At 38.5% G+C, this 17,391-nt stretch overlaps 1 protein-coding gene across 1 annotated transcript in view; it reads right to left on the reverse strand.

Moving 5' to 3' along the window:
- Positions 1 to 389: 389 nt before the first annotated feature.
- Positions 390 to 17,391, reverse strand: part of LOC140241660 (major vault protein-like) — a 47,861-nt gene continuing 30,859 nt past the window's right edge. The window contains exons 17-25 of the mRNA XM_072321403.1: positions 16,587 to 16,666; positions 15,154 to 15,213; positions 14,022 to 14,100; positions 13,364 to 13,506; positions 11,806 to 11,906; positions 10,121 to 10,301; positions 9,080 to 9,271; positions 1,600 to 1,680; positions 390 to 546 (exon numbers count right to left, since the gene is read on the reverse strand). Coding sequence (XP_072177504.1) covers positions 439 to 546; positions 1,600 to 1,680; positions 9,080 to 9,271; positions 10,121 to 10,301; positions 11,806 to 11,906; positions 13,364 to 13,506; positions 14,022 to 14,100; positions 15,154 to 15,213; positions 16,587 to 16,666 — 1,025 coding nt within the window. The 3' untranslated portion in view covers positions 390 to 438. The remainder of the gene's footprint in view (positions 547 to 1,599; positions 1,681 to 9,079; positions 9,272 to 10,120; positions 10,302 to 11,805; positions 11,907 to 13,363; positions 13,507 to 14,021; positions 14,101 to 15,153; positions 15,214 to 16,586; positions 16,667 to 17,391) is intronic.

Raw genomic sequence — 17,391 nt, forward strand, 5'->3', positions numbered from 1 at the left:
TTTGGATGTTTCAGTTATTCAAAACCTGATTTTCATCAAATAAACTTTGAATTCCTCTTAAAATGATATGCTCTGAACTATTTCATAAGTGTTTTCTTGGTATCTCTCAAAAAGTGAAAAGCCCAATTCTCATCTCCACCAATACTGTACCATCCAATTACCTTTTACATGCCATTGCAAATTATCTAGAGCAACATACATAACAGTGACAGCATCAGTCATTGCAACATTGGAAATATACTTCTGTTTTTGTTCCTGGTTCATTGCAACCTTGGTATATTAAAACAACTGATCACAGCTTGTGTCAAACCATTCAAAAGAGGTATTACACTGCACACAATTTTGTGACAATAAGTATTGCCACAACTTTCTATTCCTGCAACTGGTCTCCCTATTGCAGCCACTCACTAGTGCAGTCCCAGCGAGTTGCCGACCCCACTACTGCTGGGTGGCCACGAGACCCTCGGCGACATTGAAGAGGTTGATGGGGCTGTTGCCGTCGGTGAAGATGGTGGTCTCCATCCCAAGGCTTTGAAGGAGTTCCACCTGCCGAGAGAAAGGTTGTTCAGACTGTGCAAGTCACATTTTACTGCACGCGCCACTTAAAATGAAAGTTGGCTAAATATTGGTGAACTGGTAAAGATGAACCGACATTTAATGTTTAGAATTATATGCATTCCATTCTCACTTTCAAATATATGAATAATTTATTTTCACCCATTGACCAGCAAAGAAATTCAATGTCTATATCACTTTACAAACTCATTTTTATAGCTAATGTCTATATTTCATAGACTCATTAGACTCATGACAGCCTCAGTGAGAACAGAAAATGCATCATTTCAGCCAAAAGAATCTGATGAATTCGAAAATAACTGATATTTCGAGGCCTATTTCACACCCCTCCCCCAGAAAAGACCTTATTTAGATAGTTGCAAAATCCAAGATAGCAACTTCTGCAGCCAATTGTCCATATGCAACTTGTTGCCACAGTGGGAACATAGACAGTAGGTAGCATAATGCCTCCTCCCTTTTCATAAACTGGACCTAGAATATCAACTGAGGCAATCTCTGCAGGTGTCTGGACTCCAAGACTATCATGTATATGTAACTCATTTGATGAATCCTTGATACTGACTGGTTGAAATGGGGGGGGGGGGGGGGTGAATTCAACGATTGTCTTCAGCCCCATTGAACCCAAATTGCCCCTTAGTACTAAACTGTTCTCTTTTGGTTCATAGTGGCATGTACGTGCATGCACTGTAGTATGATGCGGCTTCATACAGCAAGAGGCAACCCTTGTCCAAAGCGATCGCAATGCAAACGTCAGATCTCTTCGGTATTCAAAATAGATGTGACCTACTCAATTTTTAATCAGGGCATTGTTAATATTACTGCTTTGGGGGATCTCAACTCATTGCTATGCAATGTCATTGCCATGAATGGCAAACATATCGTCAATGTGTCAAAAAGCAGACCATATCTGTATACCAGTTCCTACATTCTACCACATATTTCTTCCATTGAACATTACAGGTAGGAAACATTTCCCACAATGTTCACAAACTTGTGCGCTGCATATGAGCTAAAGGCCCATACCTGGAACTTGGGTCCACTACTGGCAATGTCCCTGATGATATTCTTGCCAAGTGCATTCACCATCTGGGAGAACTTGGACACCTGCAAGAGCGGAACAGTAATATTTCATTAATCACAAGATGAAACCACCGCAGAATCAAATTTGCAAAATGCAACAGACCTGTAAATTTTGATGTGACAAAATATCAATACATACAGTCAAATCTGTCTATAGCGGCCACCCAAGGGAGACAAAAAAGCGGCCGTTATAGACAGGTGGCCGCTATAGACAGGTTATCCAACTTTGCATGCACTGCCTACATGTACTTGTATCATCGTTGTATACATTTATTTAAGGCCTACTTATATTTGTGTGTGTGTGTGTGTGTGTGTGTGTGTGTGTGTTTACCTCGCTTCATGAGACAGAAGATCAGCTTTATTTCCTTCAGTTACTACCACGATGATGAACATATTCCGTACTATGGGCCTACTTACATGTACATGTATGTGTGTACATATGCACAAGTGTGTTTCATACATTGAACAATGCCGGTGTTTATAAAAGTGTTGCACGGTAGCATGTGTACAATCGTGAAGAAAGCTTAACACTAGTGCAGTATTATGACTAAATGAGTGATGAATGCAGTGGTGGTGATCACTGAACATATTGCCCAGGAATGACTGGCACGGCTAAAAAGCAGAAAAACAAGCTGAATTACTGGCTCTGCTACGGCTCTATCAGGTCTGTGGTAGGTTAAAATCCATCGCGGCAAACAAAATTTGTGGCTGCTGGCCGTGATTGACAGGTGACCACTGTACACAGGGTCTTTAACAGGGCTTTTCTCTCAGGGGGATTTTTCAGTGGCTGCTATAGACATGTGGCTGCTACAGGTGGCCACTAATTAAGGCAGGTTTACTGTAGAACTTTGTCATAAAGCTACTCCAGCATGTTTTCTGATCTTTCAGCCGAATACTCTAATAGTCAGGTTCCTTATGTAATTTTGACAGATGTTTTTGGAGGGAATAAAAGGGTTAGAGAAGGGTTATAGAAATATAAGAATAAAAGGATTATAGAACTGTCCATCCAAATGAAAGGGCCTACACTGAGCTGGGAGTAGAAGGGTCATAGAAACTGTCCTGCCAAATAAAAGGTTCTACACTGAGCTGGGAATAAAAGGATTATGGAAACTGTTCTGCCAAATGAAAGGGTCTACACTGAGCTGGGAGTAAAAGGGTTATAGAAACTGTCCCACCAAATGAAAGGGTCTACACTAAGCTGGGAATAAAAGGGTTATAGAAATTGTCCTGCCACATGAAAGGGACTACGCTGAGCTGGGAATAAAAGGGTTATAGGAACTGTCCTTCCATTGTTCTGCCATTGTTCCATAGAAATTGTTCTGCCAAATGAAAGGGACTACGCTGAGCTGGGAATAAAAAGGTTATAGTAACTGTCTTTCCAAATGAGAGGTCCTACACTGAGCTGGAAATAAAAGAATTATAGAAATTGTCCTGCCAAATGAAAGGTCCTACATGGAGCTGGGAATAAAGGGGTTATAGAAACTGTTTTGGCAAATGAAAGGGTCTACACAAAGCTGGGAATAAAAGGGTTATAGAAACTGTAATGCTAAATGAAAGGGTCTACACTTGCCAGGAATAAAAAGATTATTCAAATTGTCCTGCCAAATGAAAGGGTATACAAAGGAGCCGAGAATAAAAGGGTTATAGAAATTGTCCTTCCAAACGAGAGGTCCTACACTGAGCTGTGAATAAAAGGGTTATGGAAACTGTCCTTCCAAATGAAAGGGATTACACTTAGCTGGGAATGAGAGGGTTATACAAATTGTCCTGCCAAATGAATGGGTGTTCAAAGAAGCTGGGAATAAAAGGGTTTAGAAACTGTCCTGCCACATGAAAGGGACTACACTGAGCTGGGAATAAAAGGGTTACAGAAACTGTCCTGGAAAATGAAACAGTCTACACTACGCTGGGGATAAAAGGGCTATAGAAATTGTCCTGCCAAATGAAAGGTCCTACACTGAGCTGGGAATAAAAGGGTTATAGAAACTGTCCCGCAAAATGAAAGGGTCTACATCGGCCGTCAGATGGTAAAACAGTCTAACTCGAAAATTCGACTTTTTGAATTAAATTCACTTTCCGGGACATGAGAGGGTGCTCTTTCCAATGGTGCTATCGATAAAATACCATCATGTCTTGTTTTAGAGATAATTTCCGCTATCTTGGTACTTTTTTTGTATTTTTCCTTCAGATTTGATGGTAGCCTATTGTCGGTAATATCGTTTGGAGGTAAAACGAGCTATCTTTTACATAAACCATAAAACCTTCTTAACTTAGATTTTTTAAATCATCGCTGTCAGACGGTAAAATGGTGTATCTTCGAGTTAGACCATTTTACATAGTGTTTGTGGTCTATCTAGAAGATAGACCATTTTACCATCTTATGTGTAGCGGGAGTGTATACATGTGCTGTGGTTAAACAGTCTATTTGCACAAAAATCTCATTTATTGTATAATTAAAACCCCAAATAAGCACAAAATTCTACACTTATCAGTGTTTAATATGCTTCTTCTTGTCCCATGGCTAATAAAAATGCATTATACCCATCTCCTAAAAAAGCTCAAACCTCTAAACTTTAAAGTCATTTTTCTCAGAACAGCAATTTTCGAGATTTTACCATCTGACGGCCGCACTAAGCTGGGAATAAAAGGAAGAAATTGTCCTGCCACATGAAAGGGACTAAGCTGAGCTGGGAATAAAAGGGTTATAGAAATTGTCCTGCCAAATGAAAGGGTATACACAAAGCTGGGAATAAAAGGCTTATAGAAATTGTCCTGCCAAATGAAAGGGTCTACACAAAGCTGGGAATAAAAGGCTTATAGAAATTGTCTTGCCAAATGAAAGGGTGTACAATGAAGCTGGGAATAAAAGGGTTATAGAAACTGTCCTGCCAAATGAAAGGGTATACACAAAGCTGGGAATAAAAGGCCTATAGAAATTGTCCTGCCAAATGAAAGGGTCTACACAAAGCTGGGAATAAAAGGCTTATAGAAATTGTCTTGCCAAATGAAAGGGTGTACAATGAAGCTGGGAATAAAAGGATTATAGAAACTGTCCTGCCAAATTTAAGGGTCTACACTGAGCTGGGAATAAAAGGGTTATAGAAATTGTCCTGCCACATGAAGGGGTTTACACTGAGCTGGAAATAAAAGGGTTACTGTAAAACGAGGAATGTTTGCGTGCATCTCAATTTCACGAATTTCGTGAGACCTGAGATTTGCGGAATTAAAATGCACGCTAAATATCTTGTCTAAACTATTACACTTTGAAAGTTAGAGGCAACTAAGATTTCATGCAGAGAAAAATATCATGTTTTACAGTATAGAAACTGTCCTGCAAAAGTAAAGGATCTACACTGAGCTTGGAAAAAGAAGGGTTATAGAAACTGTCCTGTTCAATGAAAGGATGTACAAAGTAGCACAAAATAAAAGGTTACAGTAACTGTACTGCCAAATAACAAAAAGGGTGCAGAAAGTAGTTGGGAATAAAAGGGTTATAGAAACTGTCCTGCCAAATGAAAGGGTCTACAAAGTAGCTGGAAATAAAGGGTTATAGAAACTTTCCTGCCAAATGAAAGGGTGTAGAAATTAGCTGGGAATAAAAGGGTTATAGAAACTGTCTTGGCAAATGAAAGTGTTTTCACTGAGCTGGGAATGAAAGGGTTATATAGAAATTGCCCTGCCAAATGAAAGGGCTTACACTGAGCTGGGAATAAAAGGGTTATAGAAACTGTCCTGCCCAAACTAGAAGTATAACTACAGGTGATTAAAGGCACATAGACCCGGTGGTTGTGGGGGCGCTGTTGGTTGATACTGCCGATCACCGTTAGCATGAATACGAAGATTGCGGAAGTTGAGCGGTCATCAAGAGTAAAGCACGTAAGGGTTGCTAGGTAATGTTGCCTTTGTGGTCTTCTGCACGTCACGCAGTCTGTAGTGATGCCAGAGTGCGCGCTTCTTAGTATGACGTCACAGAAGAAATATGCTAAAGCTGCCATCATCAGCCAAATCATGAACCTGAACTGTGATCGGACCACTGACGACAGTGGATTGGACTTCTTTGGACTCGTGGGAATGGGTCACAGTATAAAGCGCTAAAGACGAGTCGATAGCATACTAGGTCTCTGTAGGAAACTTGTGCCATGCACCTACATACGCATTCGACTAAACCACCGGGTCTATGTGCCTTTAATAACCCTGCTCCCGCAATCCAGATTCCTATGAAAAAGAACAGAACTAGAGTTGATAAAAGTTTATGTGTATGTGTGTCTCTATGTATGTGTGTAGTGCCTTGTAAGTACCTTGTGAGTTTGACTGCTTTTCAATTGCTTAAGTAGTTCACTCCACAAGATTTTCAAGAAAATATGCGGTTATCATGGCAACACCATGTCAGGTATAAACACAAAGAGTGTCTTGCATAACTACACCTATAGATCATTATAGGCCCTACATATCAAGTTTGAAATAAATTGCTTAAACACTATGGCAGGGCTGCCAACACTGGAAACTAGTTGAGAGTGAGACTCCCATAGGTCAATGCTATAATTTAGGAGTCAAAATGATTGAGATTAATGCAAATGAAATAAAGTTTTAGAGTGAGAAAGGACCAAAATGCGTGAGTCTCATGCTCAATGCGTGAGAGTTGGCAGCCCTGCTATGGAAGTAGTTTGCTCCACAAGGTTTGGGGGAAATTGTGGTTGCCACGGTAACACTTTCTTTGAAAAACATAAAAAAACATGTCTTGCACATCTACACCTAAATGTCATTATCAGGGCCAAGAAATCCAATGGTACAAAATGGATAAGCTAAATTCAACAATAAACGCACATAACTGACATTTTCCATTTTCTTGATTGTTTACGAGTGATCAGACATTGCAATAAGTTAGTGTCTACGGCTGAAGGACCAACATTTTCCTCATGACAGAAATGGATTTAATCTTTCAGGCAACTAATCTCCTTTACAGAAGAAGATTTCCAATGACAAAGGAATCTGCATTAGATTCAACCATGAACTTGCCCTGACTGATATTTCCTGTTTCATCAGCTGTATTACCGGTAATCAGACATGAACGTTCCATTAAGTTGTGTATAGTGTCTAACAAGAGAACCAGCACGTTCCTCATGACAGGGATTGGTTTAATCTCTGAGGCAGCCAACTTTCTATATATCTCATTTGAATTATCATCATCGTCAGTTTCATGCTTCTTCTACATGCCCTCATCATTTTGGCACTCCCTGCCGCAACGGCAAAGAAAAAGAATGATTTTAAAACAATTCAACCATTGTCTGTTTCATTGACTGTTTTACAAGTGAACAGACTGAGACATTGAATTCCACTTTGATAGTTAATGTTCATTATGAACCAACATACTCTCAATGACAAAAATGGGTTTATTCTTTGAGGCAACAACTTTCTCAATCATCGTCATCCCTCAGTTTCATACATCTCTGCTTGCTCTGAGTGTCCTCATCATTCTGACACTCACTGCCACACCAGCAAAGAAATATAATGGTAACAAAAGATAAGCTAGATTCAACCATAAACTCATTTGAATTACATTTTCTGATTTATGAAATGTTTTGCAAGTGATAATAAGGAGAAAACATGCTCCTAATGATAAAAATAAGTTTAATCTTGGAGGAAACCTCCTGAAAAAAACAAAAACAAAAATGCTTACCCTGTGGATGAAGCATGATGACCTACATTGGTTGACAATTCATTAGTTTTAAATAATATCTCTGTAAATTTATATCACATATCTATTTCAAAATTAATAAGTGTTTACAAGAACTGCTATACGTAATGTCTCAACACACTTGTAACCAGGAGCCTTTGATTCTTTGGCCCTGAAAATGGTAGTTTAGCTATCAAAATAAAAGCTCTATGTCACTTAGAAGTTGAGATACAACTCTGTACATTAACAAAACATTATTTATGGTGGCCACTTTGAAAAATCCAAGATGGCAGCCGAAAATGTCACAGGGCAAACGGGAATATTGTTCATCTGATTTGTTATACTGTAACGTTTCCGAAAATGTATAGTTTTCATACTCTCCACAAAAATTCAACAAAAGTTAAAATTCAAACATAAGGACCCTGACTAATACAGTCATCCTATAATTATACGATCAGTGGCAGTTTAACATTTGCTGCGCTATGTTTGCTGATTGAGAGATGTCTAGATGAAGCTCATTATATTGAATAGCAACTACCGAATATCCATAATCACTATTGTGTCATTAAGGACTTCAGGCTGGACAGAGGCACATTGCTACACCTGATTGGGCATGCTAACTTTACAAGTAGGTCAAATCGATCAATAGATAGCTAACAGTACAATGAAATATTTACTGATTCCATTGCTCACACCTGTAGATAGCTTGCATTGTGATTGAATAGTGGTGTTCTATAGGGGATATTCGAGTACACAGTAGGCGTTTTCACATCAGCCCGATGTTTCGAAATAGTGCGTTATTTTCTGACTTCACGATCACGAAATAGTGCGCTATTTGATAATGTGAATACAAATTAGCGCGCTAATTTTATCGCTCTGATTGAGAAAATTTCTCGAGTCCAACTCGGGATATTTCCGAAATAGCGGGATAATTTGCAAACTAGCACGCTATTTGATAATGTGAAATCGCCTAAAGAAATTAGAGCGATGCATCCCATCATGCCTAGCATGTAAACAACAATGCCTGGCGTGGAAACAACGTGAACACAATGGCTGTGAGCAGAAGAAATGAACGATTCCTTCTCTTCACAAATTCGAAGAATCGTTTACCATTCCTCTCCTCACGGCGTCTTCTCTTTCTCATCATGATATGAAGCAGGGTTTCGTCAACTTCCATGACCGATGAATGAATACAATAAAACACAAAACTGAACAAATCTAGAGCAGGAAATCAGAAAGATCGGAACAACTAATAAACTAAACGTACGTGTAGTGTAATCAATCAATCGGTTGAGGCAACCCACACACAAAAATGGCGATCATGCGGGTAATTTTTTTGAAAGCGCGCGCTCTACTGGTATACCCGACACTATTTGCACATGCTCAGCTGTCGAATTAGCTCGAAAAAATTTTGGGCTAATTCTCTACCGGCTGATGTGAATAGGAAAGGAAATAGCGCGCTAATTTGCGATCACGAAAAATATCTCGAGCTCGGATTTTTATCAGGCCGATGTGAAAACGATTAGTCTAATTTTTTGTCCCAAGTGTGTCTGCAAAACTTGTGCTGCCTAGACCTGGACAATAACTTAGCGACTACGTCATGGTCACAGGATAATGTGGCACAAGGGGGGTTTACATTGTGACACACATTGAATTAAGCTAATTGCCTTGTCACACAAAGGGTTACCATGGTAACCGACTGATTTCTTAACAGCATTGGAGGCTCCCCTGACTGGTACCAGGACTTACGTCAATATCAGCCAGCTCCTTGGTGCGTGAGATCTCCATGTCACTCATCTCCCGTTGGTAGTCCAGCTCCGAGTTCCTCAGCATCTGAGTGGTGTCCAGGTCGCTGGAGGCTAGGATCTCCTCTGCCTGGGCCTTCAGCCTGGCCGCCTCGATGGCACTGAGGCCTTCAATCAGCAGCCGCTCTGCTTGGGCCTGCCGAGAAACAGTGGGAGAAATATCTCTATTTGTGAGAGCTCTTCTCATGTTCATGTGAAAAACACCATGATAACATCATGCATCATAAACACCAGCCCCACAACAGCTGGTTATGAAAAAAATTTATCCCTATTCACATTGAAAAGGAAAACTACAATAATTTGAGTCAATAAATGTCATAGAATCCGAAGTAGCCACCCAAGTGGAAGCGTGGAAAAAACTTTTACTGTATCTGGACATTACAGATTACAAGCCAGAGTGTAATAAACTCTTATGTGTATTCAATGGGAAACTCCACTGTATGTTTATTTAAACTGTGATAACTTGAGAAAAACCAAATAAGAAGGACAGTGAGAATCCCATAATAATCTAAAAAAAGATAACAAATTTTGAAAGTTAACACGATTAAAAAAAAAAAAAAATAGTAATTTTGATACTGGTTGCAATCCCACATACAAATTAGGTGATATCACAACCTAAAATGTCTCTGATTGGCTTGCCAATATATCATTATGAAACAAGTCTTTAAGGATAATGTAACATTCCAAGCATTGAATTCTTGGAGAGCTCAAATAATTAAGTAAGAAATATTCTTTTGCAAGGGAAATACATGGGCCATTCATTGGCTGAACATCTATTTTCTGACATCTTCAACTCTAGTTTTACAAAGAGATACATATATCCTCATTCTTTTTTTCTTTAAGTAATCTTGATCATGAACTGGACTTTGGTTTGTAAGCTTCAAAGGTAAGTATGGGTGAGTTTAATTGTCAGTTAGAAATAGAAAAGGTAGTACCAAGAAAGAAATGGCCTTTAAAAAATATATCTTGAGAGGGCGCTATTTACCTGAGCTTCTGCCTTGGCCTGACCGCAGGACTCAACGGCTGCCGTGCTGGCCTGCAGCTCATGAAGAAGGCAGCGAGCCTTCTCGTTCTCCTGCTCATTGATCAGCTTCTGTCTCTCCAACAGACCCCTGGCCTCCTGTTCCTTGCAGGCTGCGTCGTGGCCAGCAGTACGCTGGATGGACCTGGGTTGTACCGTTAGATGGGAATTGGAATAAATTACCATGAGAGAAAATGAGGAAGGCCCCATCACTTGCTGTCTTCAAATCTTTGTTGAAGACTTACCCTTTTTTCTGAAGCCTTTGATTAATTTGTTACTTATTTTTTGTGTGTCTAATCAGTAACAATGTTAGGAGATCTGTTACATCACAGCGCAGTAGAGTATATTCATATAGTAGCTGCACTATACAAATTTGTCTGATAACAATAATAAAAATGGGAAGCAAATTAGACAGGTAGGAATGGCCAGGGACCAGAATAATGCCCCAGTACTCCACTGCCATAAAGTAGCTATAGTACATTGTAGGGCAACTGACATTGAAGTTGGGTAAGCAATATTTGCTTCATTTTGTTGTTGTTGTTGTTATTGGTGGATATTGCTTTTTCTGTAAGGCTACAGTGGTGTCTGAGTACCCCCCCCCCCCCCCCAGTGCATCCAAGATTTTTTTTTTTTTTTTTTTTTTAGTTTTTTAGTTTTTTACATTTTTGACAGTGGTGATAAGACATACTAGGTCAGATTAAAGGGATTTTAGAGCATTGGCATATCATCAAAGCAAGATGCCCAACCACACAGAAAGATCTTTTCAACTGAGAAAAAAAAAAAGTATGGCAGACAGTTGAGCTCCTATTGTACATTGGAAAGCAACTCAGATTTGGGTGAGAGATATCAGTTCTAGTTTTTGACAATTGTATTTCTCTGCTGCCCTCATTTTGAGCAATGACACACCAAATTCATGTCAACCCATTGAGGACAGACTGATTATGCTAAAACGAGGCCGCATTGCCCATAGACACCTGCTCGTGTATACTCAGGACTCATCCTAAACGAGTTAATAAGTATGATGCTACTACCTCGGAATGTCATGCTTGAATCTCTATACAAACAGAGCAAGTACTCATATGAGTAAAAACAGAAACATCAAACGACAGAAACCCTCAAACACAAAAGTGTTCAGAACAAGAATTTTGTAAAAAAATGAATGCACTCATAATTCTAAAAAAAAAATCCAAATAATCATGGTTTGCCCAAGCTTTACGATAACTATTTGACCTCAATGAAACTTCTCTGTGGTGCTTCTCATCATAAACTGAATTTTGACCACTTTTCCAGCAGCTCCATGAATAATTGTCAGTTCTGGCCTCTAAAGGGTTTCTAAAGCAATGTGACACTTCCACTACACTAATATACAAATTAAAAGACATGAAAACTGAAGGGTCTTAGAATGGCAGAGTGACGAATAAAGGCTCTGCAAAATGGACAGGCTAATAAAAAAGCCATGAGTTTAAAGGTTATCTGAGATTAAAGGGCTGCAAAATTAGGAACTGAGAGTTCCTAGAATTAAGAATTTTAGAAGATGAGAATGAAGTGGTTAAAAACGAGACATTGTTAACTAGAAGTGTTCACAGAAACAAAATATGGCTTAACGATTAACAAAACATGCCAGAAAAAGCACCAGCAAATGGACTTACTGTGTCGCTATTTCGATGGCCATTTGAACAGACTTAAGAAGACTTGTTCTCATGGTGGAGTCCACAGGTTCAATGGCTTGGATGTCTACATTAGTGATCACCTGCACATAATTCAAATTACACGACCCTTGTTAAGAACATAAATACTGGTATAACGCATGCCTCGAGCAGATTGGTTCACCCTAACTTTTCAACTGAATAAACGAAAATTGATAGATGTCCCCACTGAAATGCATGCACACTAAATATATTGCCTGTTGCTATTTCTTAAGTGAATAAATATGTGACCCTGTACCACAAAACAAACAAAAAGTCGCCAGACATGGATTTTTAGTTAAAGACAGATTCTGAAAGAGCACTCTAAGCTTTAAAATGATGTATAGCTCAATTGAAATGGACTCTCCTAACCTATCTAAATATCGGAAAGCAAGCACACACTCTGGAAAAGTGTGAACCGAGAAAAGAGGCTCTAAATTACCGGGTCTAACTGTCTATTCAAGCGTTTAATCTTTACCAAGCCGTGTTAGCTGTTCGATGAATGGGACAACAACAAAAAAAAGAAACATGATGTAAACCACTGGAGCAACAACAATGAAGGGATTATCAGATTAAATTGAAATTGAGCATGCTCAATTAACACATTCTGTCCATGAATACTGCCAGCTTTCAATTAAAAGCAGTAACTTTATCCCTTCAAAAGTTATCGGACTTGAAAGTGAAGAGTGTGCAAGTGGCTATCAAGAAATGAAAAGGGGCCTCTAAGATATACCTGATCTCACTACTCTACAAAAAAGGGTTGTAGAAAATTTGCTGAAAATGCACTTTCGCATTCATTTTATGATCCCAAAGTTAAGAATAATGTAGAAGAAGGGTAGCTGTTTCAGAAAATATGATAAAATTAATATTGACTTGGTTGACCCGTTTCACCTTTTTTGAGTCCTCACGTAAAATCAAGGGGTGCAACTTTTTGTTCGTTTTGTGATGCACGGTCACATATGACGCATGTTATGCACCTGTTCAAATCAAAAGCAAGCCAGATATTTCTTTCTGCACCTGAAGTCTGTTGTACCCTTTCTCTTCCTTTCTTTCTTTCTTTCTTTCTTTCTTTCTTTCTTTCTTTCTTTCTTTCTTTCTTTCTTTCTTTATAAACAGCCCTTACATTCAAATCACTTAGGGGAATGGAATATATCAAAAAAGACATCAAGTAACTTGAAAGGAAACTGGCATGCTAGACTTTCACAATAGTCAGAGTTTTGATAACTAATATGAATAAAATGTGATAGTGTAATATGCCTATGTGTGTATGTATATGTATGTGAAGCTGACAAAATACAGAAATCATGTAGATATGTTCACATGAATTAAATATCTTTCTTAACTTTTGAAACAAGATACTTTTTGATCACCAAACACCACTGGGTAGACTTCAGGACAAGGTTTTTTACTCTGTTGGTTCACAAACAAACATCAACCACTGAACAAATTGTAGATACTGAAGTACCATAGCCATACTGTCTGAGTTTGGTCGTGTGCAAGGCAGGGGTCAAAGGTTACTCACCAGCTTGTTGGCATCAAATACAAGTTTATCCTTCAGTGTCCCATCCTTGTTGAAGCCAAAAACTCCCGCCTTCAGCAGTTGCATTGAGTTGCGGTGGAACTCGTCAAATTTCACTCGGGAGACAGCGCCTCGAACACGACTTCCTGTATGCAAAGGAGATTTTTAAAATTAGTGTGACAGCAGCCACATGTACATGCTGATTTCACAGTCTCTTTTTGCCTTCCAAACGTATGTAATCTTACCAAATTGATTGACCACTTTATTGTCCACTCTGAGAATTCTTTGTACAAAAATAAACATTGAATACATCACAGGTACACCACAGACATATCACAGAATACGAATAAAACTAACTCATAATAACATACAATAACATCAATAATACAAATGCATTTGATTCGACAGAATAAGATTTGGGGAAACTATGTACCAGGTAGTTGTTAAATATGTGAAAGATAACTCTTTTTCACTGAAATCAACAAATATCATTGCATTGCTTGCAGTATCACTGTTAAAAAAAATAAAAAAAAAATGGGGTCACATGATTTATCACTAGAAGCAGATTAGTTTTAAATGGGGTTGATCTTTATGGGAGCAAGGTAAGGTGTGATGGAAGACACAGTGTGAATAAAGATATGTGGTCCTCAAAAGACATTACCGATCTCTCTGCACGCAAATCCGATGAAATCTGGTACAGAGAAGATGGAACTCTCCTCCACTGGGTCTCCATGCTTGAACTAAAAGAAAGAGAGACCAATCAGTCAATCCATTCGTCAATCCATCAAATCTATCTATCTATCTATCTTTCTATCTATCTATCTATCTATTTATCCATCTATCTATCTATCTATCTATCTATCTATCTACAGTGTATCTGTCAGGAGAAACCCAACACCAATAAAGTTATATGTTCATGATTTATCTATTTTTTTCTCATTGTCATTATCATTATTATCAATTATCATATCATTTTTACTACTATTCTTACTTTTGTAATGCAGACATATCCTGCTGATACAGCACTCGTGATTAAATGCCAGCAATGCTGCATTCTTACTTCCTCACATTTGTATCATTGCTTCACAAAGTTTTGATCCTTTTTGTTTTCTTATTCTTTTTATGTGTGAGACATTTGTCTTTTGAATTTTGTTTCTGAAGCCCTAATTTTTTTTTCTTTTCTTTTTGGACATGGACTCTCCTACTAATGCATGTTCAATGATGATAATATTTTCTGTGGGAATTCTCTCCTTTTTTTTTTTTTAAGACTATATTATTTGAAAGACACAATCATGAAAAAATGCAAATGAATTTTCAGTCATAAATCATCTAACATGAAGTGCAATGTGGTAGTCAACAAGCAATTACCGCATGTCCTATTCCAAACTTGATATGCACACTGTATTCAGAGCAATGACCATATAATCATCCCCTTCCTGTGACGTCATGCTATAATAAGAAAGAAAATCAAATTCAATGAATGTCCACACTCGATTTAATCAAAGCAGCATAGCACAGCAGCATGGGTTGAAATTGACAGTAGTTGGAATTGACAAAACAAACAAAGGATGATAAAATCGACAAAAGTGTGGCAAAATCTAATCAATCTATTACCTTTGCTTAAAAAAGGGACAATCACATAACAGGATTAATTTTCTTTTCAAAGAAAAGGAAATAAATGTGAATTACTTCAAACAAACAAAGAGCTTGGCAAAAAGAAATCTGGTTCATTATCAGGATTTAGCACTGTGATTGGGATATTCAGCTGTGACAATTACAACCACCTCACTCACCTCAAAATGATTGTTGAAAGCAATCTTGATTTGTAGTCGAGCATGATCTGCCGTTTCCACCTGTCAAACAAGAGAAGTAGAAGAGAATTCAGGTAATCCCTAGTTGACTCCATACTGATTCTGACTGAGATAAAGGGATGGTACAGTATTGGTGGAGATGAGAAATGGGCTTTCAATTTTTTGCGAGATACCAAGAAAACACTTATGATATAGTACAGCACATACCATTTTAAGAGGAATTCAAAGTTTATTTGATGAAAATCAAATTTGGAATGACTGAAACATCCAAAAACAAAGCAAAACAAAGCGATCGTAATAAAGTGTGGGTTCCACATTTTATTAGAATCGCTCTTTTTTGGATATCTCAGCCATTCCAAAACCAATTTTCATCAAATAAACATTGAATTCCTCATAGAATTACATGCTCTTTCATATTTCATAAGAGGTTTCTCATTATCTCACAAAAAAATGTTAGAAACCTGAAATCAGGTCTCAACCAAAACTGTACGATCCCTTTAACACTTTGATTACATACTGATTACAAAACTCAAATGTTCTGGATGAACAAATCAAAATACAAATTACTTTACACTAGCTTTTTAATCGCTGCAAAACTTTAACTGTAAAAGTATACATGATAGCTATCAAAATAGATTTAGTAACTCTCTAACCAGCATTCACTGCATGTTATGACCCTCACAAAATGTCATTCACGAATCTACACAAGACGTCACTCAAAATGCTACATGTAGCACAGGTTCAAAAGTAATTATAGAATGGGTAGCGAGAATCCTGCGATCTCATTGGTCGAGAGCAATGTGTTGATTTTGTACTGGCCGCACGCTGAGTCACAGTGGTAAACATGTTATCGCGCACTTGTAGCAAGAGTATGCGCACTTGTAACAAAGGTTCGCACACTAAGCAAGCGTTCGCGCGCTCAGTACGAGATGCCTATTGGCTAAAACAATCAATCATCAGTTTTTACTGGATGCATGGTTCTGAAGAAAATCCATGCGTCCAGTAAAAACTGATGCATGGTTTTCGGGCTCTCGTCTATGGCAAGCCAAAAGGAAATGCATCCAGTAAATTTGTCATCAGGTAACACGATAGAAAAATGGGTTTTTGGCAAGAAAATTACCCATTCTATAACACAGATGACGCACATGTCTTTTCGTGCATCAGGCAGAATATAGTGTGCATGCGGTAACTACGGAATTTAGCCTAAACCCATTCGGCTTCGCCTTGCGGGTTAAGCATTCCATAGTTACCTTATGCACACAATTCCGACTGATGCAATCAGACCTGTGCGTCATTTGTATACTGACAGATGCCTAGCCAGTCTTGGAGCCAAACGGAGCAGCATTCTACTGAAGACACATCATGTCACTTTCAACAATTATGCTGCACTTTATATCACATATCCTTGGACTGACCTGGAATATGTCGGTGATGTAGTCCGGCCCCAGCATGAGGCAGATGGTCTTCAGGGCATTCTCCACCTTGGGTTTGCCAGCTGATTGAAGAAAGTAGGACAGAAAAAAGAATATTTCTGGGCACTTTTTGAGGAATGTTAGTTCTTGAAAAAAACACAGGAATATGCCATTAGTAAATTACAGAATGTGTGCTTATAAGAACAATCTACAATATGTACCACATACATTAAAACACTGGTTCCACATCTTTCACATTTCATTGTCACTAGCAGTTATCCATAGGGTTCCACAAGCAACATTCTGGTGATTTGGTGCTGTATACATTATATGACCATGCATCACAGCACCAACATAAAGTCGCACACCCTGATTTTATGTGAGGACTCAAAATATGCGAAACAGGTCAACCTAGTCAAACTCTGAGTTTTCACATTTTTTGAAAGAGCAATCCTTCTATACAATTCTTAAAGGAGACCTCAGGATGATTTTCACATTTTTTTTTTTTACATTTGAACAACTATAAATTATGCAACTGATTGACAAATTGCCCTACATCGACGTAAATAAGCACTGAATTGATCAGTGTTTTAGTAGTAGCCATGATAAAAAATCATGGGCGTACATACTCGAGCAGGATTCGAACCTATGACCTCCTGATCACCGGACAGGCGTCATCTCCACTAGACCACCGAGCTTTCGCCCGACAGCAAGTGTTGGTTCTAATCCTTATAGCATGCAGCGGGTACTGCTTTGTTATTCAAATTCATGAAATTCTTCCGTCGAGATGTTTTCTTTGCAACTGATT

The sequence above is a fragment of the Diadema setosum genome, chromosome 18, assembly GCF_964275005.1.
Source record: "Diadema setosum chromosome 18, eeDiaSeto1, whole genome shotgun sequence".
Taxonomy (NCBI): Eukaryota; Metazoa; Echinodermata; class Echinoidea; order Diadematoida; family Diadematidae; genus Diadema; species Diadema setosum.